Source organism: Eubalaena glacialis, chromosome 2, assembly GCF_028564815.1.
Source record: "Eubalaena glacialis isolate mEubGla1 chromosome 2, mEubGla1.1.hap2.+ XY, whole genome shotgun sequence".
Classification (NCBI taxonomy): domain Eukaryota; kingdom Metazoa; phylum Chordata; class Mammalia; order Artiodactyla; family Balaenidae; genus Eubalaena; species Eubalaena glacialis.
Genome location: NC_083717.1, coordinates 170,144,837 through 170,169,756, shown reverse-complemented (window position 1 = coordinate 170,169,756; position 24,920 = coordinate 170,144,837). Strand labels below are relative to the sequence as shown.

General features: G+C 42.5%; 2 protein-coding genes across 2 annotated transcripts in view; both read left to right on the top strand.

The window, feature by feature from the left end:
- The first annotated feature begins 204 nt into the window (after positions 1–204).
- Positions 205–24,238, top strand: VIPAS39 (VPS33B interacting protein, apical-basolateral polarity regulator, spe-39 homolog). The gene is made up of 20 exons (XM_061181134.1): positions 205–296; positions 3,043–3,135; positions 3,767–3,869; positions 5,651–5,794; positions 6,900–6,938; positions 7,292–7,356; positions 8,065–8,121; positions 11,854–11,946; positions 12,595–12,628; positions 13,136–13,238; positions 14,875–14,902; positions 16,272–16,345; positions 18,083–18,158; positions 18,606–18,740; positions 19,349–19,390; positions 19,715–19,804; positions 21,184–21,270; positions 21,860–21,949; positions 22,369–22,473; positions 23,231–24,238. The coding sequence occupies exons 2-20, from the start codon at positions 3,043–3,045 to the stop codon at positions 23,249–23,251; spliced, it is 1,479 nt and encodes a 492-aa protein (XP_061037117.1). The 5' UTR covers positions 205–296; the 3' UTR covers positions 23,252–24,238.
- NOXRED1 (NADP dependent oxidoreductase domain containing 1) overlaps positions 23,441–24,920 on the top strand; it is a 20,850-nt gene continuing 19,370 nt past the window's right edge. The window contains exon 1 of the mRNA XM_061181135.1: positions 23,441–23,511. The gene's annotated coding sequence lies outside the window, so the exon portion shown is untranslated. The remainder of the gene's footprint in view (positions 23,512–24,920) is intronic.

Here is a 24,920-nt window from a genome sequence, read left to right as displayed (position 1 = left end):
AATGCAGAGGAAAAGACTGAAGCACGGTACGCTGCGGATTCTGGGAGTTGTAGTCAATAGGCCCCTGTGGCCCGTCCAGGCAGCGCCCGATGGCAGAGGCGGAAGGAACTACAACTTCCAGCATGCCCTGCGGCCGCTTTTTTGACCCCGCTGTCCCCACCCTCACAGCCGACCGCCTCTCCCCGGGACTATCCCCTTCCGCCTCTTTTCTATGCCGCATAGCCTGTCTAGAAAGGCCGGTCCAAAGGCTGAGGACTCTGACGCCGACCTGAGAGGGAGGGCTCGGTGTGGAAGAGGTGAGGGTGTCCCAAAGCCCTTGGGCCACATATCTGGCCAAGTCAAGCCTCTCCGCATCCATATCCTTTCACCCTGTTCTCTGAGGCGTCCCTAGACGCCCCAGGCCTGACTCTGTTACTCCGGTCCCGGCGACCCGTGGGCTGGGAGCCGGTGTCCACTCGGGGTTGGGGCCGCGAGTGAGCCCGGACAACTGATTTTGAACGAGCATTTACTGTACCAGGGTTCTGGGCTCTGGCCACTGCGGTTGATCCGTGTTTCCTGGACGTTCGCCCGTAGAGTCTTCCTGGTTTAACCCACATTTCCTCGTCTCAGTTCGTAGCCTGGCTCTAAAAATGATAAATGAATCCGAATGTAACTTCTCAGTAGCTGGTTTCTGGGGTGTCCTAAGGCCGGGAGCGTGTTGGTTATAGATATTTTTGGTTGAATCGTTTTCCTTTCTTTGTCGTGTTCCTGTTCTTCCCTCGGATCTACTACCCTATATGGTGGGATCTCAGTAAACAAGTGACAAGGACAAGCCTTTGAAATATTTTAAATCATGTTGAAGCAGCTTTCTCAGTCCCTCTTAAAATTGTACCTGGTTGCTTTATAAATTCTAGAACCATTAAATCATTATCTTTTTACTTGCTAAGTAAATCTGTGTTCTGACTTGGCGCTAGAAGTACAGATTAGTGTCAGGTGTCCACTGCTGTTGCATGGTTAAAAAAGATTCCAGAAATCCTCTGGTGGATTTTTGGGTTTGTTAGACACATTCTATGCCTATCCGTAGATATTTACATTTATTTATTTACTGTAGTAATGACCTGCCCTCGTTTTCCCTAGAGTGATAAAAGGAGCATGCAAATCAGAGTGGAAATGACCCAGGAGACAGAAAACCTGGATTAGCTAGGAGCAGCTAGCTTTAGCTTAATATTTTGATAATTAATCCTTTTGTGTCTCATTTCCCCCATCAGTGAAATGGAATCTGCCAGGCTTACGTTACAGGGTTGTTCTGAGGATTACAAAGTGCTTTATAAACCGGCATCTGTACCAGAGGCATTTACCTGCTGTATGCACACCTTCAGTGTTTGTGATGGCTACTCAGAATTTTTGTATCAAAATTTTTTTAAGCTTCAGGAGTGCTTTGAAATATTCTTCTAGCTTTTTCCAAGATAGCGATTTATTAATAATAAAAATTAATACTGAACATTAATTTTCTGTCAGCATGTGTGCTTTACATGTATTGTTTTAACTGGTTTAAGCCTCACACCAGTCTTAAAAGGTAGGTTTCTATTGTTACGCCCAAATTTCGCAGATGGCCGAGATAGAAAGATGGCAGAAGATATCCTATAATAAAAAGAACTAACATTTAGTATTTATTTTACTAGGCACTTTGTTAGCTGTTTCTTGACTCCTATTCTTCACTGCAACCCTGTGAGGTAGGATATCACTTTCTCCAAGGCTTAGAAGTAAATAACAATATTTACCCAGTTTGCTCAGAATTGGAGAAGCGACATTTGAATTCAAGTCGCCTGACTACAAAGCCTATGCTTGTTCCAATATAAGGGATGATTTTATTGTTTCTGCTAGCTTTTTTATTTGCTTTTGACTCCCTGGATTAAATATACAAAAAGATTTTTAAGCCATATTTGGGTTCAGTAGAAATCAATTAGTGATGTCCGCAATGGGAAAGGATCAGATAGTAAAAAATTCTCATCCTACCTTTGCCATCCCTAGATCCCCTGAAAACACAGTGAGAGCAGAGTATGTTAAGGGCCATTGGGAGCGTCAATGGGGCTGCCATGATGAGTGTTTCTTAACCTTCTATTGAGAAAGGTGCTACTGAGATGAAAGAAAAAGCAAATTGATACTTGAGAATTTGACACTTTGTAGCCTTTGGAGTTATTTTGGGTGCTGTGGAAGGTTTGGTACCTGGTTCTTGGCTTAACATCAGTTTTCACTCTAATCCAGTTGGCATTGATAGTTTAGTCTGTAATTCTAAGGCAAAACTTTTTTTTCGGGGTGAAATCTAATTTTAGAGTAGTTATGAGAGGGACTTGTCGTGTTTTGACTGATTCTTTATATACTTTTTTGGCCATGCCCTCATTTCCCACATTTTGGCCAATACTTGTTAATAAATTAATCATGATTTGAAGATACAAGGGGGATAACTTAGCTTCCTTTAATTGCTTGCTTGCCTTCAGGCATTTAACAAGCACACATGAGAGCAAGATATATGTCAGTTTTATTCACTGTAGTATTCCCAGAGCCTAGAACAGTGCCTCAGAGATGGCACTCAATAGATATATGTTGAGTACATGAATGCAGTTATTATCTGTTTTATTCATGCTTTGATTGATCTTGTATATTCAGCAAAGTTTGTGATGCATTCTTTTAACACTTGCCTGCTTTGTACTATTACCTTTATACATAACCTATGCTGAATACCCGAGTTCTGTTGTAGGGTCCTTCAGAGAGAGACTATTTTTTGCACTTTAAATATTCCTTACAGCACCTGAGAGAGTGCCATGAAGAAAGTAGCTGCTCTAGGAATGAATGACTACTTGTGGGTAACCAGAGGATCAAAAGTATGAGTTGATTGGAGACCCAAGGATCTGATTTTATATGGCATGTTCAGTATTTGCTTTACCAGACACTTTCATACATCCCTGATTACTGTGGGGAGTTTGTAGTCTAGGAACTTAAAGCTTTTGGAGCTCTTTTGAGGGGAATCCAGAAAGGGACATATATCTATCTTCCTCACTCCAGATGAATCGGACAAAGGGTGATGAGGAGGAGTATTGGAATAGCTCCAAGTTCAAGGCTTTCACCTTTGATGACGATGATGATGAGCTCTCACAGGTAGGTTTCCATGAGCAATTGCTGAAGGTCTCACCCTCTTCCACTGTGCACCCTTCCCCTTGCATCCTCAGTAACCTGTCTCCATGAGGCTCAGAAGTGTTTTCAGTCAGATCTTTAGAAAAATCTTAATGGAAAAAAACCCTGAGAAAAGAGGGGGATTGTAAAAACCAACTCTCTGCCCTTTTCCCTTTGCATTCTTAAGATGATTCATTTCTTTGAGTTTTTTTTTTTTTTTCCAAGAACCCTAAGTCTTTTATCGTGTGATATAATTTATTATTTTTGAAGGATGAACTGGATTGGAAGTTTGTCTTTATTGTGTCTATTTTACAAATGGGGGAGCAGATTCATTTTTGGAGAGATGGATAACCTCACTACAAAGCAAGTCAATACCAGGAGTGTGATTAGAATTCAAAAGCGGCTTTGATTCCTCCTAACCTTTTGCCACTGGACTCCAGTGTTGGCTAAAAAGCAAATTGTTTTCTTGGCAGATGTCTAGCAGGCTAGGCTTTCAGTTGCAGAGGGTGAAAACGTTGGCCATCTTCAAGTCCCAGTTCCTCAGCCTTCTTGGCTGTCAGAGAGAGAAGTGAGAAGTGGTGACTGCCTGAGTGCCCTGCCTTATGTCTGTCTGCAGTTAAAGGAATCCAAGCGGGCAGTGAATAGCCTTCGAGACTTCGTGGATGATGATGATGACGATGACCTGGAGAGAGTCAGCTGGAGCGGGGAACCTGTGGGAAGTAAGTAGAAGAGGCCCTAGGAAGGATTAATTAATTATTCAGGGTTCTTACCACTAATAAAGTCTCCTCAATACTTGTCAGGAAAGGGAATGAGGCTAAACTATTTTCAGATGAGCATACATCTGGAAATTTAACCCAGGAGAAGATACTGGGGAAATACAGCAGTAGTTTCCATACGGCTATCTAGGCCTGCTACCCTAGGGCTAATGCTTGGCTGGCTATTTCAGACTTATTTGGGGTGCTTGTTAAAATTAGATTTCTATGTCTCACTCCAGAGACTCTGCTTCCGTAGGTCTTGGGGTTGGGGGTGGTTGGGGGATAGAGTGGGGTCTCAATTGATAATAAGCACTGCAGATGCTTCTGATATGCAGTCATATTTGGGAACTGCTGACTTAAATGCTCATAACTGGCTGGAAGAACTGATTTCCTTAGCCACCAAGTCTCATTGCCTAGCTGTTCTATAATACCACTTAACACCTTTGCAGAGTCCATCTGACTTTTTTTTAAATTTTTCATTTATTTATTTATTTAGGCTGCCTTGGGCCTTCATTGCTGCTCGCGGGCGGTGCTCGGGCTTCTCATTGCTGTGCTTGGGCTTCTTGTTGCGGAGCTCTAGGCTTGCGGGCTCTACAGCACAGGCTCAGTAGCTGTGGCGCACGGGCTTAGTTGCTCCATGGCATGTGGGATCTTCCCGGCCCAGGGCTCGAACCCGTGTCCCCTGCATTGGCAGGTGGATTCTTAACCCCTGCGCCACCAGGGAAGTCCCTTCATCTGACTTTTAAGCGTATTTTTAAAGTTTTTTTTTTTTTAAATAGGAAATACTGTCACATGATTTAAAAAGTAAAAAGTATTTAAGGCACACAGTGAAAAGTTTCCCTCCCCCACTGTCATGCATCTACTCAGTTCTTAGGCCCTGGCCACCCAAAATACAACTGCTGTTGTTTGCTTTCTGTGTATTCATCTAAAGATTCTTTTTGCATTTGGAAATACATACAGGAATATATATTTTTACTCCCTTTTTTACACCAGTGGTAACATACTTTATACCCTGCTCTTTTCACTTGACAGTGTAGCTTGAAGATCTTTCCATATCAGTACATAAAGAGCTTTCTCATTCTGCCTCTTCCTTTTTAAAAATAGCAGCATAGTATACATTGTATGGATTTCTCATAATTTATTTAACCAGTCTACTGTTGATGAACTTTAGATTGTTTCCAATCTTTTGTTGTTTATATTGCTGTCAATAACCTTGTATTTTGCCCATATAAGAGGGTCCGAAAGATCAATTCCTAAAGTGGAATTACTGGCAGAGAGTATTTGCATCTGTGTTGGTTAGATATTGCCAAGTTGCCTTCCACAGGGGTTGCACCAGTTTGCACTCCCACCAGCAGTGCGAGTATTCCTTTCTCCACCACAGCCTTGGCAACACAGGGTATTACCAAACTTCTGGGTCTTTGCCAATCTTATAGGGGGCCAGTGGTATCTCAGTGTACTTTTATTTTGTGCAATTCTCTTATTAAGAGTGAGGTTGAGCATCTTTTCACATGTTTAATAGCCACTTGTATTTCCTTTTCTGTGATCCATTTATTCAGTTCCTTTGCCCCTTTTTTCTGTTGATTGGTCTATTTGATTCTGTCCTTTCTCCCTGCCCCAATTTTTTAAGTTCATGTTGACAAGGGACCAGAGCCTCTGATGAAAAGCTTTTAGAGTTTATTGGAATGCTGGATGCCAAGGCATTATTTTGGATGAGAATTACTGAGCTAGATCTTATTATCTTGCAGGTATCTCATGGTCCATCAAAGAGACTGCTAGTAATAGTGGGTCAAACCATGAGCGTGAACAGCTAAAGAACCGAAACAGCTTCTCCTCCTATGCACAACTACCCAAACCTGCTTCTACCTACTCCCTGAGCAGCTTTTTTAGAGGTAAAGAGTGATGGTTAAAGGGACAGGGAGTCCTTTTCTTTTTTAAAAAAAACCACTGAGGCTATAATTTTCATTTACTCTGTAAGAAAAAGATTATTGAGGGATGAAAAATCTTTGGAGCTGGCAGTTGGGGATCAGGAAGGGCAGAAATGAGGGAAATTCAGAGGGGTTGGACTGGGTTTCTAGAACATGATGAACAAAACTGACATTAACCCTGTGACAGGTACTGAAGAAATTTGCCTAGGTCAAAATTCCTCCCTACCCCTGTGCGTTTCTGTTGGGAATCCTTGTGCACTGCTGGTGGGAATATAAAATGGTACAGCCACTGTGGAAGACAGTTTGGCAGTTCCTCAAAAAATCCAACATAGAACAGTCATATGATCCAGCAGTCCACTTCTAGGTATATACCAAAAAGAGTTCAAAGCAGGGACTTGAACAGGTATTTATACACCAGTGTTCATAATACCATTATTCAGCATAGCCACAATATGGAAACAACCCAAATGTCCATTGACTGAAGAATGAATAAGCAAAATATGGCATGTATATGCAGTGGAATATTATGCAGCATTAAAAAGGATCAAAATTCTCATACATGCTACAACATGGATGAACCTTGAGGACATTATGCTAAGTGAATTAAGCCAGACATACAAGGACATATACTGTATGATTCCATTTCTATGAGATACCTAGAATAGTCAGATTCATAGAGATAGAAAGTAGAATAGTGGTTACCAGGGGATGAGAGTGAGGAGGAATGGGAGTTATTGTTTAATGGGTACAGAGTCTCAGTTTGGGATGATGAGAAGTTTCTGGAGATGGATAGTAGTGATGATTGTACAGTGTGGATGTACTCAGTACCACTGAACTGTGTACTTAAAAATGGTAAAGTTTATGTTATGTATATTTTAACCGCAATTTTAAAAACTGTTCCTCAGTGCCTTTTTTTTTCGTAGCACCTCAAATTTCTGAAGTTGAATAAAAACTTTTCTAAGCCTTAAGTTCTCATATTGCATAAAAAAGTTCTATGTGCACTGCATCCTTAACCAAGTCTGAATGGCTCTGACTTGAACTGTTGACCTTATGTGTGCTTTACCTTTAGGGAGAACTAGACCTGGAAGTTTCCAGTCCCTCTCTGATGGTAGGCATTGACCCTCTTCTCTTGATTACTGTGGGAGATGTTACTGATCTGGGGTACAACATGGGGAGTCATGGGGACAAGTGATAATTAGATGATGACATTTCTTCTGAATCTATCATCATTATTAGAAAGATTTTCTGATGCTGAGTAAGGAGGTCAAGACCATTCTGGTTACAGGGGCAAAGGGTAACTTCTAGGGATGCTGTCTTTGGGGGAGGAATGGGATCTACTTTGGGCCATAATGATGCCTTGGGGGCCAAATGAAAAAAAAAATGTGCCTGAGAAGGAAGCAGTAGAGGAAAGGAGTGGCAGGAGATGGTGCCCTTCTGAATCAGTTGCCTGTTCTTTTTCAGCTCTGTCGGACACACCTGCCAAGAGCTATGCTCCAGAGCTAGGGAGACCCAAGGGGGAGTATCGGGTGAGTTATATCTTACGCTGTGTTATATCTTTACACAGTTTGACATACCTTGATGTATGTTATCTTGCTTGATTTTCTCAAATCTTTGAGCAGGTATTATTTTAAACCCCTTTTACAGGTAAGAAAACTGGATTTCTAAACATTAGAACTTGCCTGGAGTCTCACAGCTAGTTAAATGGTAGAACTTGGACTCAGAATCTCTATTTTCTGATTCAGTCCTGGCACACTTTCCTTACCCATTATGCTGCCTTTTTTTAGGTTGTACTTTGAAACTTTTGATCATCACTGTGGTCTGGAAGCTTGGTGGAACTCATATTCCCATGAAGCACATAAAAAAGCAAATCGATTCAAAAGGAAGAAACGATATCATAAGGTCCAAAAAAGGAACATGTTTCTCTCTTTCCCTCTGTTGGCAAAGCCGTTATTTAGAGTCCCAAAACTGCATTTAGGGGTTGAAATCCTGAACCACTTAGGCATAGCGTTGCTGGGTTTGTTAGTTGATCCAACTCCTCCTGCCTGTATTGTCTCTGTTCTAGTTCCTTAAGAAACTCAGAACAAGACCATCCCAGTTCTTGTTTTTTCATCCATTTCCTTCCACAAAATATCTTCCCTTTAGGGACTAAGATTATGAGTTTGAGATGAGGAGCGGGCACACTTATAATTCTGATCCCTTAACTTCCTGGGATTCATGCGTTGCTAATATTCCAGGATTACAGCAATGATTGGAGCCCCAGTGACACAGTGCGACGCCTTCGGAAGGGCAAGGTAAGGCCACTGGGGAGAGAATTCTTGTGAGATTTTTTGGGAAGCTGGGCAGCTTGACCTTTCTCTTCAGTTATATTTGTTAAATGAAGTGGTTTTCAGGAGGAAAATCAATCCACTAAGATGACAAGTCAGCTGCAAAATTTCTGATTCTCCAGGGTTTAGTGTTGCTTTGATGGGGAAGGGGGAAAAGAGTGATGGATGAGAGTGAAAAGTAGTGCCTTTAAGAGTGAGAACAATCTTTTATGTTTAGGTCTGATCCATTGTGAGTTAACTTTTGTATATGGTGTGAGGTAAAAATTGACATTCATTTTTTCCCATGTGGTTCTCCGTTTGTTCCAGCAGTATTTGTTGAAAAGACTATTCTTTCCACACTGAATTACTTTGGTGCCTTTGTCAAAAATGAATTGACCATATATATGTAGGTCTCTTTTTGGACTCTCTTCTAATTGATTGATTTATTTGTCTATCCTTATGCTATTACCAAGGCCTTGATTATTGTAGCTTTGTAGTAAATCTTGAAATCAGGTAATGTAAGTTATTCAACTTTATTCTTCTCTTCCAAAATTATTTCAGCTATTCTAGATCCTTTGTATTTCCATATAAATTTTACTATCAGCTTGTCAGTGTCTACAGAAGAGCTGCTGGGATTTTGATTGGGATTGCATTGAATCTATATACCAATTTTGGGAGAATTGACATCATAATAATTAATGGATCAAAATGGATCATAAACCTAAATGTAGAATAAGTGCTAAAACTGTAAAACTAGAAGAAAATATAGGTGAAAATCTTTGTGACCTTGGGTTAGGCAAAGACTTATTACCTAAGCACACAAAAACCATCAAACGGAAAGGGAAAAATTGAAAAGATGGACTTCACCAAAATTAAGAACTTTTGTTCTTTAAAAACACTGTTAAAAACACAAAAAGACGGGCTTCCCTGGTGGCGCAGTGGTTAAGAGTCTGCCTGCCAATGCAGGGGACGTGGGTTCGAGCCCTGGTCCGGGAAGATCCCACATGCCATGGAGCAACTAAGCCCGTGCGCCACAACTACTGAGCCTGCGCTCTAGAGCCCACAAGCCACAACTACTGAAGCCTGCGTGCCTAGAGCCTGTGCTCCACAACGAGAGAAACCACCGCAATGAGAAGCCCGCGCACCTCAACGAAGAGTAGCCCCCACTTGATGCAGTTAGAGAAAACCCTCACGCAGCAACGAAGACCCAATACAGCCAAAAATAAATAAAATAAAATAAATTCAAACAAACAAACAAACGAAAGAAACCACAAAAAGACCATAGCTTGGAGAAAATATTTGCAAAATACATGTGTCATAAAGGATTTTATCCAGAATATGTATATAAAAAATAATGAATTATCTTCAGTAATAAGAAGATAAACAATCCAATTTATTTTTTTTTTAAACTTTTTAAAATCTTTTTGGCTGCGTTGGGTCTTTGTTGCTGTGCGCAGGCTTTCTCTAGTTGCGGCAAGCGTGGGCTACTCTTAGTTGCAGTGCGCTGGCTTCTCATTGTGGTGGCTTCCCTTGTTGTGGAGCACGGGCTCTAGGTGTGCAGGCTTCAGTAGTTGTAGCATGCAGGCTCTAGGTGCACGGGCTTCAGTAGTTGTGGCACACAGGCTTAGTTGTTCCGCAGCATGTGAGATCTTCCCGGACCAGGGATCAAACCCATGTCCTCTGCATTGGCAGGCAGATTCTTAACTGCTGCACCACTAGGGAAGTCCCAAACAATCCAATTTAAAAATTGGCTCAAGGGACTTCCCTGGTGGTCCAGCGGTAAAGAATCTGCCTTACAATGCAGGGGACGCAGGTTTGATCCCTGGTCAGGGAACTAAGATCCCACGTGCCATGGGTCAACTAAGCCCACGAGGCACAACTACTGAGCTCGTGTGCCTCAACTAGAGAGCCTGTGTGCTGCAAACTACAGAGCCCACACACTCTGGAACTCGTGTGCCACAACTACAGAGCCCACACACCCTGGAGCCTGCACGCCACAACTAGAGAGAGAAAAAACCCACATGCCACAACTAGAGAGAAGCCCGCGTGCTGCAACAAAGAGCCCACGTGGCAACGAAAGATCCTGCATGCCTCAACCAAGATCCCATGTGCCACAACTAAGACCTGACGCAGCCAAAAATAAATTAAATAAATAAATAAATCTTTAAAAATAAATAAATAAAAATTGACTCAAGATTTGACTAGTTATATCACAAAAAAGATACATGAATGGCCAATAAGCACTTGAAAAGATGCTCAACGTTATCAGTTATCAAGAAAACATGAATTAAAACTGAGATATCACTATACAGCCACTATAATGGCTAAATTTAAAAATACTGATCTTACCACGCATTGGGAGGATGCAGAGCAGCTGGAACTCTCATACAGTGCAAGCAGGAAGGTAGAATGGTAAAACTACTTTGGAAAATAGTCTGACAGTTTCTTACAAAATTAAACACATTTAGTTTCACTACTAGACATTTACAATCCAGGAGGAATGAAAATATGTTCATACAAAGACTTGTACACAGATGTTCATAGTAACTTTATTTGTTACAGCCCCTAAAGTGGAAATAACTCAAATATCCATCAGTAAGTAAATGGATTAAAAAATTGTGGTATGCCCATACAATGGAAAACTACTCACCAATAAATAGGAGCAAACTACTAATACCACAACATATAGATCCATCTCAGTAACATTATAGTGAGTGAAAAGCCAGATACAGAAGAGTACATATTGTATGATTCTGTTTTTCTGAAAGTCTAGAAAAGGCAAAATTTTAGTGACAAAATAGATCAGTGGTTGTTGGGGGGTAGGGATGGGAGAAGGGTATTGACATCAGAGTGGACAAGGGAACTTTCTGGGGTGATGGAAATGTTCTGTGTCTTGATTGTGGTAGTAGTTACATGGAATTATTGTCAAAACTCACTGAACTGTACATTTAAATAGGGTAGATTTTATGCTATGTAAATTATGCCTCATTAAAAAGAGAACAAGTTGGCCTCAGATAGCTGGTCCCCCACTGTCCCCGGTGGCGTGGCGTACCCTGCGGCACATCGGGACTGGGGTCCGGTGCAGAGAGCCCTTCGTCCTAGGACATGGGGCGCCGCTGGAAAGGCGGCTGCCGCCTTGCCCATCACACACCACACGTTCCTGGGGAACCTGGTCCTAAACTATTCGTAGACGACCTGCTTCTGGGTCGGCATCTCGTTCGTAGCAGAGCAGCTCCCTCGCTGCGACCTACTGAAAGTCGGCCCTCGACACAAGGGTTTGAAAAAAAACAACCAACCAAACAAACTGAAAAACCAGATTTAAAGAAAAAGAGGAAAAGAGAACAGCAGAGCAGCTCCCTCGCTGCGACCTACTGAAAGTCGGCCCTCGACACAAGGGTTTGAAAAAAAACAACCAACCAAACAAACCGAAAAACCAGATTTAAAGAAAAAGAGGAAAAGAGAACAAGTGAGCTCTCTACCCGTTGACTTTGGCAAGAGTTCATCAGGACATCAGCATCTTCTAGGGCATAAAGCTGAACTAGGGAGGGTGTGATGGGAATCTCTTGGCTCATAGAGTGCTGGGGGCTGTTGTATGAAAACAAAGACGCTCTCCTTGGGGACATTTTAGTTTATTCTTGCCCATTCTTCAGTATCCAGTGACAAAAGAATATAGGAAATTGTCTTCTTCCTTGCACACCAATTCTGTTCTTACTCTGACAGGTCTGCTCCCTGGAAAGATTCCGCTCCTTACAGGACAAGCTACAACTCCTAGAAGAAGCAGTAAGCATGCATGATGGAAACGTCATTACTGCAGTGAGTTGTGGGTTTGTTTGTTGTTTAAGTATTGTTTTCATTAGTTTCTGAAAGTCTAATCAGAATAGATTTTTTTAAAATCTCTTTATTTATTTGAAGTATAGTTGATTTACAGTGTTGTGTTAGTTTTGGGTGTACAGTGAAGTGATTCAGTTATATATGGAGCTATTCTTTTTCAGATTCTATTGGGTATAGTTCTCTGTGCTATACAGTAGGTCCTTGTTGGTAATGTCAGGTAGAGACCCTGGGTTTCCTCTTGAAGTGGAAGATTCTCAGAAGTACGTGTTCTAAGGCTTAGCTGGCAGGATATGCATTGTGTGTGGCACTCTTGATTATGACCCAGAAGCAGTAGGTTGGCCACTTTGTGTTCTCAAAAATAATCTGAAGGAGGAGAGATGTGAGAGCAGCTTCTCACACAGGGAGGGAGGTGCCTCTCACCAGTAGGGGCACAGGTATGTGGACTCCCAAGACACAGCTCATTCCATATGTCCATCACCTGTCCTATCACATAGAGAAACCTGTTGTATAGACCGGCAGAGGTTCCTAATGAGTTGCTGGCCTTATTCCTAGACATCAGGTGCTCAGACAGGGCCTTGTGTTTGGAAGGTTACACAGGATAATTCATTCTTGGTTCTCTTTTTCCTCTAGGTTCTGATCTTCCTGAAGAGGACATTGAGCAAAGGTGAGCATGGTTTGAGGGAAATCTTCAGTCAGTAAGGTGTCTACTACATTTGAAGGGAGAATGGCATTGTGGCTTTCATACCAGAATTTACCAGCATCAAGTCTACTTTAGGGACAGCTGGGGTGGCCTGAGACTTCTGAATACACATCACAACCCTGAGGGCAGTTGTTCTTCCTTTAGGGTGATAACTACAGTAACTACAAAGCCCCTCCATTTATTGGACAGACAGATGGCTGTGTGGGTTTGAGGACGTGAAAGTCCATGCTCAGTGCCTGATGTTTGGGTTGGTGAGAACTGAAAGTTAACACAAAGGCTAAGCATTGCCCTGGACTATGGAGTATGTTGCTGGTGGGTTGAGCCATAGGGATGGGCACCATAGAAAACCATTCCTAGCTTCTATGGATTTTGAGGAGATCATGTTTGGAATGTGTGAGTAGGGAGAGCAATTTCCTATTGAGTAATAGGCTTTAATCTTTCCCTGTCTAACTCCTTCTTCCTGCCTGCTAGAGATCCTCTTCCGAGAGCTGGAGGTGCGGCAGGTTGCCCTGAGACATCTCATTCACTTCCTTAAGGAGATAGGGGATCAAAAGCTGCTTTTAGACCTCTTTAGGTAAGAACTGATCATCTGGTCTATAAAGTTCGTTAAGTACTTTGTTCAAAGCACACTTCCCTCTTTTATGGAAACGCTTATCAGACAGGATATTGAGATGTGATGGGAGAATTCCTTGGCTGTCCAGTGGTTAGGACTTGGCACTTTCACTGCCATGGCCAGGGTTCAGTCCGGGTTAGGGAACTAAGATCCTGCAAGCCGCGCAGCACGGCCAAAAAAAAAAAGAAAGAAAAAAAGAAACGTGATTGGATAACTAATAATGTACCACAACCTGTGATAAAGTGACCGTGCAGCAGGTGGTTAAGAACCAGGCTCTGGAGTCAAGCACCTGTGTTGACTGTTGTCTCCACCACTTAGTTCATAGCGTGACCTTGAACAAGTTACTCAACCTCTCCAAGCATCAGTTTTCACATCTGTAAAATGGAGATGATGATACCCACCCCACAGGTCATTATGAAGATGAAAAGAGTTCGTGTGTGTAAAGCACTCAGCGTAATGCCTAGTCTGTAGTATTAATATTTATTAAGTATTTTCTTACAAAAGACCTAGAATAAATGTATCTTTTCTTACTTGGTCCCCAGTGATGCCAGTGAGAAGTACAGTGGAAGAGCAGAAGAAGCAAATATAATTTTCAGTCAGGATATCTGCGGAGAGCCTCATGGAAGTGATTAGGAATTGAGTTGGGCCTGTGAGACTAGGTAGGATTCCGATAGGTAGAGAGGCAAGAGGTAGGCGTATCTACTGGGGGCGGCTGTCTTCTATCATGTGTTTCTTCCCTGTCTCATTTCATCTGGTAGGGACTATTTTATGTCCTTTCTTCAGTATCAGAGAAGGGGTTGGAACCTCTGTTTAGGCTGACATGTGGCCCAAGGTAACTTCGTTTACCCCATGGCTTCAGCACAGTGATGAGCTGCCCCAAAGCCTAAGGTGGGGAAAGCAGGTCACCTGGGCAGGGTGAAGATTACAGATGGTTAGCCAGGAATTTGCAGAAGACATGTTCCTCGAGACAGGTTGTTCCCCCAGCCCTTTCCTCCCTCCCTCCTTCCTTCGTTCCTTCCTTCTTTCCCTGCTAATCAACAAGGCTTTATTAAGTATCACCTCTATGCCAAGTTAGTGATGTTAATTATAGTGGTCCATTCAGGGTAAGAAGGAATCAGAAGACAAGTCCTTGTTCTCCAAGGCCTTACCACCTTTGGGGAGAGACCAAACACATTGTATGCTGTACCTGAAAACAACAGAGAGCGGTATAGACAATCTGTTTCCAAGATTGTACTGACAGAGAAGAATGTTTTCGTCTTTAAAAAAAAAACCAGAAGACTGCTGTGGGCTAAGATTTTGTGGAGGCTCTGAGCCTTTCTGTCAGATCTGTTAACATTACAGTTATGAGTGCCCTGCAGTGTCTTGTCCTTGCTCTTTGCTCAGCTAGGTAGATGGGGGAACGATGATACCTGATTCACCATGTGTTCTCAAGGGGTTGCTGATTAGTAGAGAGTTTAAGAAGAGAAGGGCTTATCTTATGTATGGAGGCAAATGAGTTTGAATTGTGTTTCTTTTAGAGCAGTCATCCTATTTTGTGAGGTTATACTGCCACACATCAATAAATAAAAATGCCCTGCTCCCTTCTGCTTCTTCCCAGGTTCCTAGATAGAACAGAAGAGCTTGCGGTAAGTGTGGCCTTTGTTTCAGTTGGGGGCCTCTTTAACAGAAGTCTAAGCCAAAACCCAGCCTCCAAGATCCCAAACTGATTGAATATTTTCTTTCCTTTGGTATTGATTATATCCAGGAGAGAAAGGCATCTGGGAAACCTAAAAACAATCCAAATGATGTACCATTTTGTTTCTTTTTATATGCTGTTTTGATTAGGCTTATGAATAATTTTTTTTTTTTAATAGCTGAATGAAAACTGGCCTGGTCAATTTGGAATTTGTCTCTTAATTTCTAGTTGTTTTCAATTCTTGGTTTGTTGGAGCTTTGGGGTTTTGGCTTCTAATACTAAAGATAATACTGAAAGCAAAGAGGGATGAGAAACCAGATACAGGTCATGAAGGAAGATAGGTCAGGCTGCTGGTGGTGCACCCAATATACATTTTGGCTGAGAGCTCAATGACTAAGTGTTAAAATTGATTTTGGGCAGATTTTTACCATTAGAGAAGAAACTCTTGGAATACAAGAATAAATCTGAAATTTTACCCAAAATGTAATTGTATTATTCAGACTTCAGTGATCCATTTAAAAAGTTGAACATTATAGTTCAGGGGTAAGAATTTCTCAGTGCCGTCAATGTCAGGATTGTCCTTTTAGTTGCTGTACCACACATTGGTGGTAATATATTTTTAACCTTCTTTGCACAACAGAATATAATTCAGGAAAATGTTTTTCAGTAATATTTTGTAAAAGGAACTTGTACTTAATATTCAAGGCATGGGAAAATCTCAAAAACCCTTTATCTTAATCTACTCAAAATGATTGGGAATCTGTAGTAATCATTTTGAAAAACTTTTTGTTTACATTTTTAATTTCTGTAGGTTCAAAACTATAAGGAATTTTCTTCAAATAGCATTCTTATAAAGTTTGTTATTTTGAAGTTTGATTAATCAGTGAAATGTGTTTTGCATAACTTATTTTTATCTAAAACTTTCATATTTTCTTCATATTCTGTATTATGTCTGAATTGAAGGTGATTTATCATGCATGCTGTTGTATATAAATTTGGAGTTTTTCAACCTTGTAAACTTCGGAATTGGCAAAGCTGATAGTCTGCTTTTAGTTTATCCCCGTAGAATATGAAGATTTCCTAAGAACAACTTTTTCTTGAAACTAGTGGCTAGTGGCTACCATATTGGATAATGCAGTTAGAGATAATAATTTTGAATCATTCTTTGCCCTCCTCCCCACCCTCTGCCCCCTCATCTATTCACAGAGGAATCTCTGGTAATGAGAATTTAGTTTTTAAGCATGGGAAATCTACTTACAGAGCTACCTTGCCCTTCTGAGGAAAAGAAATAGCTCAAAGCCTTTCTCTGTTTTTTGTAGCTAACCCATTATCGAGAGCATTTGAACATTCAGGACCCCGAGAAACGAAAAGAATTTCTTAAGACCTGCATTGGGTAAGTGAGGGAGAAATGTTTTTAACTATAAATACTCTTATACAGAGCAATGAAGAGACTAAAAAAGGGTAGAATGGATAGATGGTTGCAGGGAAAGGCTAACAGTGGATCATACAAGCATCGTTAATGATCATCTCATTCAGTGGTTCCAAACACTAGTCCCCCACAGAGTTTTCTCTGATAGGTGGTAAGTTGAGAATAATAAGGACAATGTAGAGAGTTTTCTCCTAAAGCTAAATTTATTTAATTTGAAAGACTGCCTTTTATTCTGGGATTTTTTTTCCCCCTCCTCCTCCACCCCCTTTTTGGTAGAAAAATGGGTTATAATTTTTTTGTGTGACCTTATGTATTAAAAGAAAAACTTGGCAACATTTTACCTTATATATTATTTTCAATGTTACTGGTCCTTGAAACTCCACAGTCCAAGAACTACTGATTCAGTCCAGCTTTCATTCAGAATATAAATCCCTGTAAAAACCAGCCCCTCATATTATTCTTCCAGTGATGGGGCACACAGTTCTCTGGGAAGTAGCTTATTTTATTGTCAGACAGCCTTCATTATTGGAAAGTGCTTCCTTATATTGAGCTAAAACTTGCTTCCCTGTATCTGTCAAGACAGGTGTGGAGTCTACCCAGTAGACCTTGCTCGAGGTTCAGTGGTCACAGTTGTTTCAGTCATTCCTCATGTGACATGATTTCCAGGTTTCACATTTAGAAATTTGTTTATTTCAATGCAATCCGTAATTTTAACTTTATCAGCTACTGAGCTGATACGTCGTATGGCCTCTCGTAAACAAAGAGAAGTTAGAATAGTGAAATAACTGGAACCTTTTGCTGTCTTCTTTATCTCTTCCAAAAATTGGCTGGGGATCACACTTATCTGGGAGAGTGTAATTGAATTTCAGAATTCTTCCTGGAGTGAGTGGAGTAGGGGAATAAGGCAGCACTTTCTGAAGGAAGGTCTGGGAACTGGGAGTTTATAAATCTGGCTTCTATTCCTGGCCTTACTCATTGACTTACCATATAGCTTTTAGGCAAGACACTATTTGTCCCTCAACTTCTTCATGTGTAAAAATATAATGTAGTGTTGAAGATGGGACCCTTGACATTATGTAGAGCTCTGAGATCTTTACTAATCTACAAACATACCGCTGTGCTGTGTAACTTGATTTTACCTTATTACTCTGCATTAAAAAATGGCTAACATGATTCACTTTGCTGTACAGCAGAAACTAACACAACATTGTAAAGCAACTATACCCCAATAAAAATTGCTCAAAAAAAAAAATTGCTAACAAATGTAAGTGCCCCTTAAGGAGAGTTAAGCATTGACATTAAGCAATGACAGGAACCACTGTGCTTCACGGGGATGTGGATGATAGGCAGCTGGCTAGGCTCACTCACTAGCTAAGTGACTCGTTCATCAAACATTCCAACTCCCGCAATGAGGGGATTCTAATTCATTCCTCAGCAAAATCACCAGTGACTGTGTATATTTCGTGGACTTTCAGGCTCCCTCTCGAATTGACAAAACCTTAAATATAAAATCCCAGCCAACGGTCTCCTCTATTTTCTGCTTTCTCTCTCTCTGCCTTTCAGGGATGCTCTAAAGGTGAACTGAGATCAGATTTATGAAGCCCCATGAGCTTTTTATGCTTACAGTGGTGATTTGGTTTAGTTGGGTTTGTTTCCTGTTTGAGTAGAGAATGAGGTACTAACCTTCTGGCCCTCTCCCAGTTTGCCATTTTCAGCAGAAGATTCTGCACACATACAAGACCATTACACGCTCCTGGAACGTCAGATCATTATCGAGGTTAGACTCCTCGTCTCTACACTTTCTGCTTCAGTGCCAAAGCTCACTGCCATTCAGCAGCTAGGAGACTTCTGCTCTGCCCACATAAGTCATTTCCTGTTACATTTTCTAAGAGCCTTTCATTTTCTGTCTCTACGTGGTAGCCTTCTGTCCATTGTCTTCAGGCATCCTTTTTCTTCTCACTTGCTGTTAACCTGGAAGTATTTCCTCTTCATCCCAGAACTCCATTTCATCACTATTTCTCTGGTCTTCCTCCATCCAACTTGGACCTGTCATCATTTTCTGGATTTTAAGCTCCTCTGGGCTATCCTAGGCAATTTCTTTCTTTTTCTCTTCTTTGCCTCTTTGCTAGGGTAGGAAGCACAACTGCTGTAATATTAAAGGCTTCTCTCCTGCCTCTGCTCCATGGACATTGTTCTTTTTTTCACTTGGCTCACGCCACCACAGGCAAATGATCGACATCTAGAATCAGCAGGACAGACTGAAATCTTCCGGAAGCACCCTCGCAAAGCTTCTATCCTCAACATGCCGTTAGTGACGACGCTTTTCTACTCCTGCTTCTACCACTACACAGAGGCTGAGGTACAGGCAGAACGTGAAAGAAAGGCCCCACACATTCTCACTGCACAAGACGAGCATATTTCAAAGCCAGTACTTCAGCATATCCTATTTACATTGGGTGCGCATAATTCTCGGCAATCCATCTGGGAAGCCTTCCTGGCTCTCAGCAGGGGTGAACCAAGAGGAGAAAAGAGGTCTGTAAGGGTTTGCATGGCTTCCAGTGAGCTGGCATGCAGCAGTGCTGCTCCCATAGCAGTCTCTGTTCAAAGGTCCATAGTTTCAAATGGATTCGCACAGTATAGAGAAGAGCAGCGGGGGGTAGATACTTGTGGGTACTTTAAAAAAATTTTTTGAAGAGGTGTAAATTTAATGACCGTAGGTGGGCATGATCATAATGATCATAGGATTAGCATAAAGTTGGGAAATACACCATACCTATTAATCCAGTCCTCTTAAGCTGGGTTGTGGTGATATCCAATTAGACCTGATGGAGCTTTTCTCTTAAATTAATTTCCGGGTTTAAATGGTTACAGAGTGAAATGTAGACTGTCTATGTAGTGGAAAAGAAAAGCGGAGATGGGTAGTATTTGAGAAATACCACTAAAATTCCTTCTTCACTTTCATCCTAGGGCACATTCAGCAGTCCGGTCAACCTGAAGAAGACATTTAAGGTAGATATAAATTAGTCAGTGTTTAGTAAAAGTAGTATCAGAGTAACTACGTGGAGTGGATGTTGCTTTCTATCCCTGCACGGTAGTAAGTCCCTTAACGTTCAAGGTTAAGGGGAAAATGGAGTAAGTTTGTGGGAAGTGAGGGAAGGCTTTAACCGAATGGCCAGCAGCAGTGCTGGGGCTTGGAAACCTGAGAGATTTGTGGATTTTAAAGAGGCAGAATCAACACCAGGGAATATTTTTGCCTATCTTTCCAGAATTCTCAAGCACCTCCCCGGATGCATTTCTACTTCTCCTTAATTTCCCCTGGCCTCTGCTTTCTAGATCCCAGACAAACAGTATGTGCTGACAGCCCTGGCTGCTCGCGCCAAGCTTCGGGCCTGGCATGATGTCGATGCCCTCTTTACCACAAAGGTGGGTGCCCTGGGACTGTTCCATGCCGCTGATGCCTTGGCGATACCATCTTGTCATCCCATGCCTCCTGGGAGTCTCAAGTTCTAGTTACTGGTAGACGTTTTTCCTTCAGATTTTTATTTTCCAAAGTTTCAAACCTAAAGAAAAGCTGAAAGAATAGTTAACAGTCTTCACCTGCTTCACTAATTTGGGTTTTTTTAAATAAATTTATTAATTTATTGGCTACATTGGGTCTTCGTTGCTGTGCGCGGGCTTTCTCTAGTTGCGGCAAGCGGGGGCTTGCAGAGCACGGGCTCTAGGCGCACGGGCTTCAGCAGTTGCAGCACGGGGGCTCAGTAGTTGTGGCTCACGGGCTCTAGAGCACAGGCTCAGTAGTTGTGGCGCACGGGCCCAGTTGCTCCGCGGCATGTAGGATCCTCCCAGGCCAGGGCTCAAAGCCTTGTCTCCTGCATTGGCAGGCGGATTCTTAACCACTGTGCCACCAGGGAAGTCCCACTAATTTGTTAAAATTTTTGCCATATGCTTTTTTTGTTTGCTGAAACATTTGAAAGTAAGTTGCAAATATCATGATACTTTTCCTTTAATTACTTAGGCATTTATCTCATTTGTAACCACAATATTATCAGTCTCAAGAAATTTAACATTAATATAAGAATATTATCATACACAAAAATTAGCTCTTTAGAGCTGTTTTTTGTTTGTTTTTGTTTTTGTTTGCTGTCAGGATCCAGTCAAGGATCTTGCATTACATTTGGTTGTCATGTCTCTATTAGTTTATGTTTAAATATCCATTTTTCCATTATGGGTTTGACAATTTTTTGTTCTTCCCCTTTGTTAGTTAATTGGCTACATTAACTACCAAAGCAACATATGCCTGTGTCAAAATCAAACACGATATGACAGTGTAGAGGGTAAAGAGTGAAGTTCCTCTTCCATTGTCCACCTGTTCCTTTCTCAGTCCCTTCCTCAAGGCAAGCACTGTGAAAAGTTTGACGGGTGGCTTTCCAGACCTTTCCTCATGAACTGACAAGTAAACATTTATATGAATATAAAGATGTAAAGGGTAGGATTAGTCTACCCAGATAAGTTCATAGTACAAGGATTGTTAAGTAAATTGCTTATTTTATTTAGCCATATTTCACAGACATTTTTCTGCATTCGTGCCTATAGATCTAAGGGCTTATTTCATACCTCTGACTCTTTTCCACCCTCCTGAGTTCCTTGACTTTTTTGAAACTCTCATCTCTCTTCATTTCTCTCTCCCCCTCCTCCCATTCATCCACTCCTCATCACCATGTTATTCTAGTCTGACCATAAAACGTAGGGAGATTAGCTCAGATGTCTGGCCTACCCACGGCTGCCCCATCTTCCTTTTTCAGAACTGGCTGGGCTATACTAAGAAGAGAGCACCCATTGGCTTCCATCGGGTTGTGGAAATTTTGCACAAGAACAGTGCCCCTGTCCAGGTAATGGCTCTTAGAGGGTACAGGAGGAGGGTACAGGATCTTCTAGGAAACCTAACTTTGAGCCTCTAGTGCTCAGCGATGGGAGACTTGACCTGCTCTGGTCTTATCTTAAAGGCAGCATAATGGCTGTACTGCACCTTGACATAGAAAAGGCCAGGGAAGGAAGTTCTCCTCTGCCCTTAAGAAGTAATCCCAGTCTGCCCTCTCTGAGGAGCATCTACTGTGTTTAGCCCGGGTGGAGTACTGACATACTATTCAAATGATGCAAAAAGAGAACTTAATGAGAAAGGACATCAAGGAGCAAGGGGGCACAGCACGGGGTCAGATCTAGGGCGCACGTGTTGCTGGCACGGGTATCTAGCTCCGGGATAAGGAGGAATGGGCCCTGCCCTTCTTTCCTGGGGGAGCATGGAGGTACTGCAGGGAGTCCACCTCATTTCCCTCTGCAAAACTAGTCCTGTGGTTGATGGTGGGAATTGTAGACAGCAGATACTGACTCTTTTCCTTCTTCAGGATTTTTTTTCTACCTTTCAGAACTCTGGGTTTAATACATCTGGGAATCATTAATCAGAAGTACTTCTCTTCACAGATATTACAGGAGTATGTCAATCTGGTGGAAGATGTGGACACAAAGTTGAACTTAGCCACCAAGTTCAAGTGTCATGATGTCGTCATTGATGTGAGTCCATAAGAAATGAAAACCCTGAGTTAGACCTCAGTGGAAAGTGGGAGATTATAGTCGCAAGTCCTAGATCCTGAGGTTCGTCTCTCAGTTTCAACTCAGTGGATAAAGTGGTCTGGCAAGAGTTAGTTTGGAGACCAGCACTCCTGTATGATTTTCCCAGCCCTCTGACTGGTTTCTCTCTGCTTTTATAAATTCGTTGCACTCGGAGAATTCATAGAACTGAATCAAGCCATGTAACCTCTGTAGACTTCTCTTCAGCCTGAAGTTCCGTGGGTGCTTGACCCCACTGTCATCCCACTCTAGCTTCCTGGATTCTCCTTGAACCTTAGCTCAAAACGGGAGTGACAAAAGGAAAAAGGCCCTTCTGGAGAAGGCTGATTGGTGGTTTTTATTGTTGTCTGTTTTGGTGATAGACTTGCCGGGACCTGAAGGATCGTCAGCAGTTGCTCGCGTACAGGAGCAAGGTGGATAAAGGATCTGCCGAGGAGGAGAAGATTGATGCCATTCTCAGCAGCTCGGTGAGCAGCTTCAGCTTACCCCTCCAGCAGTGTCAGTAGACAGTTCATAGAGTAGCACTGAGTTTATATTCCCACGGCCTGGATGGGATTGCTGTCAGCCAAGCCTGTGGATCTCTTGATAAGGGTCTCCTATGGGCCTACAGGGCAAAAGCACTGGTTAGAACAGCAGAAATCACTCCTGAGATGTGGGATGACATAAGGGTGATGTGGGGACCTTGGCTGACAATTGTAGTCCTCTGATGATTGTTAAACCTAGCAGGTAGGAAGGACTAACTACTGGGAGTCTAGAAACAAACATTACAGATTCAGAATATCCAAACTGTATAGTTTCCTGGGGCTGGATGTGACTTCCCTGTTGCAAGAAAGAAGTGGGTGAAATAGATTTTAGCTATTTGGGGAACACAGCTGACTCATCTCTCATAGCATAAAATTGCTGAGCTTATTGTTATCGTGGAGCTTAGGTCCCTGTTAGATATTTTGGAACCTTCCACAAGCTAAAGCTAGTGAATCTTTGTCCTCAGGCGGGCAGAACCAGAATAAATGCCCTGAATCAGGCTTGTAAGATACAGAATAGGTATTTAATCCATCTCTAAATAAATGAACTCCCCCCCCACATTAAAAAATTTTTTTTTCTCAACCTCCCCCCTCCATCCTTCTTTTCCTTATATTACCTAGCTGTGGGCCTTGTTTTATTGAATTCCCTCTGCCTATCTGTAAGGATCAGTGAAAAACTGACCATTGTTTGTTTTTTTCACAGCAAATTCGATGGAAGAATTAAGTGGCATCAGCTCCCTTGAAACCTGCCTCATTTCTTACTTTCCTGCCTGTGAAAGTAGAGAGCGCTCTTCTTGGGAGAGTTAAGCATCACATCGCTTGGGCCCATTGTCAACAGGCAGTGCCTGCTACCCGTGGGACAGAGACTAGCACCTGGGCACTGACAGCTTCAGACCGATCTTTTGTCCAGGGGCCGTCATCTGAGGGGCAAGATCTAAAGCTTTGCCTCATGAGAGACTCTCTCCACCTGGTGCTCTTGTGAAGGTGGGAATAATTTCTAGATTGGGCCCATATTGGGCAAGATCTCTCTTGGTCTGCGGAAAGTGACTGCTCCAGAAAGGAAGTCTCCTAGACTGAGAGGTACAGGTGTCATAGGGTGGCCACTCCATTCCCCTTAGCTAATTATGACCCTGGACTTGGTGCTGGACATTGGCAGTTTTGCTCTGAAGGAAGTCAGGACAGAACCAGAAGGGCTCTCTCCCAAGGGGCCTCAGGAAGGGCTGCCAGTGTTGCCAGGACCTGTTGGAGGCGCCCTCACACTGTACAGAGTCCTCCGCCTCATGACAGAGATTGCCAGCGTCCCTCTGCTGCCATGGTCTTCCCTTTGTACAAAAACTGTGGTTCCTCTCTCACCTGCACCCTGAGGTGGCCCTGTGTGAGAGATGAGAGCATCCCCCTTACCTTTCCTTCCCACCCAGACCCCTAACTTTATATGGAGCTCAGATTCAGCATTGCTGGAGCAAGCTCTCCTTTTCTGTACAAATCTCATTATTTCACTAGGACCTTCCACAAGTTGCACCGGGGCTAAACTCAGCAGCTTTTCTGTTAGGCTATTAAGATGGAGGTTTTAGTTTCATGGTTGGTTTTCGAGAGGATATTCTGTAATGCCAGTTTCCTGCATTCCTGTACCAATATTAGCCTTTCTTCTCTGTGACTGAACTGGGTTTCCCAGACATGCCTAGACTCCTAATAAAGCTGCTTCTTCCTTGGTGCCTTCTCTTTCCCTCCCAGTTATTTTGTACAGAACAGTGAAGCATTTGCCCCGTCTCTTGGGACCACTACAAATCTGCCTTGGTGACTGCATTCAGCAGCCTGTCAACACTTCAGGTTATGGAGTAACAGTGCTTACGGCAAAGCAGGGCTGTGTGGTTAACAGAGGGAGTGCTGCCCCCTGGCTAAAGACCTGGCCTCTCGTCCCAGTTCTACCACCGACAAGCTGTGTGGTGCTGGGCGAGTCCCCTTCTCTCTGGACTCATCTTAATCTGTGAGGGGAGGGCACGATTCTCTCAGAGCTTGTAGGATTCTGTGCTCTCGTGGCTGTGTGGAGTGGGGGCACACAGTGAAGTGGTGCCCTACCCTGAAGTGGTAGGGGGAAGAGAAGACGCTCGTACAGAGGCACACAGCAGGCTTTAAGGCAATGTGGTTCTCATCTGGGGGCAATTTTGCCCCCCAGGAGACGTGTCAATATCTGGACACACCTTTTTTTTTTTAAGAATTTATTATTTATTTATCTATTTATCTATCTATTTATTTATTTATTGGCTGCGTTGGGTCTTCGTTGCTGTGCGCGGGCTTTCTCTAGTTGCAGCGAGCGGGGGTTACTCTTTGTTGCGGTGCACGGGCTTCTCATTGCAGTGGCTTGTCTTTGTTGCGGAGCATGGGCTCTAGGCGCG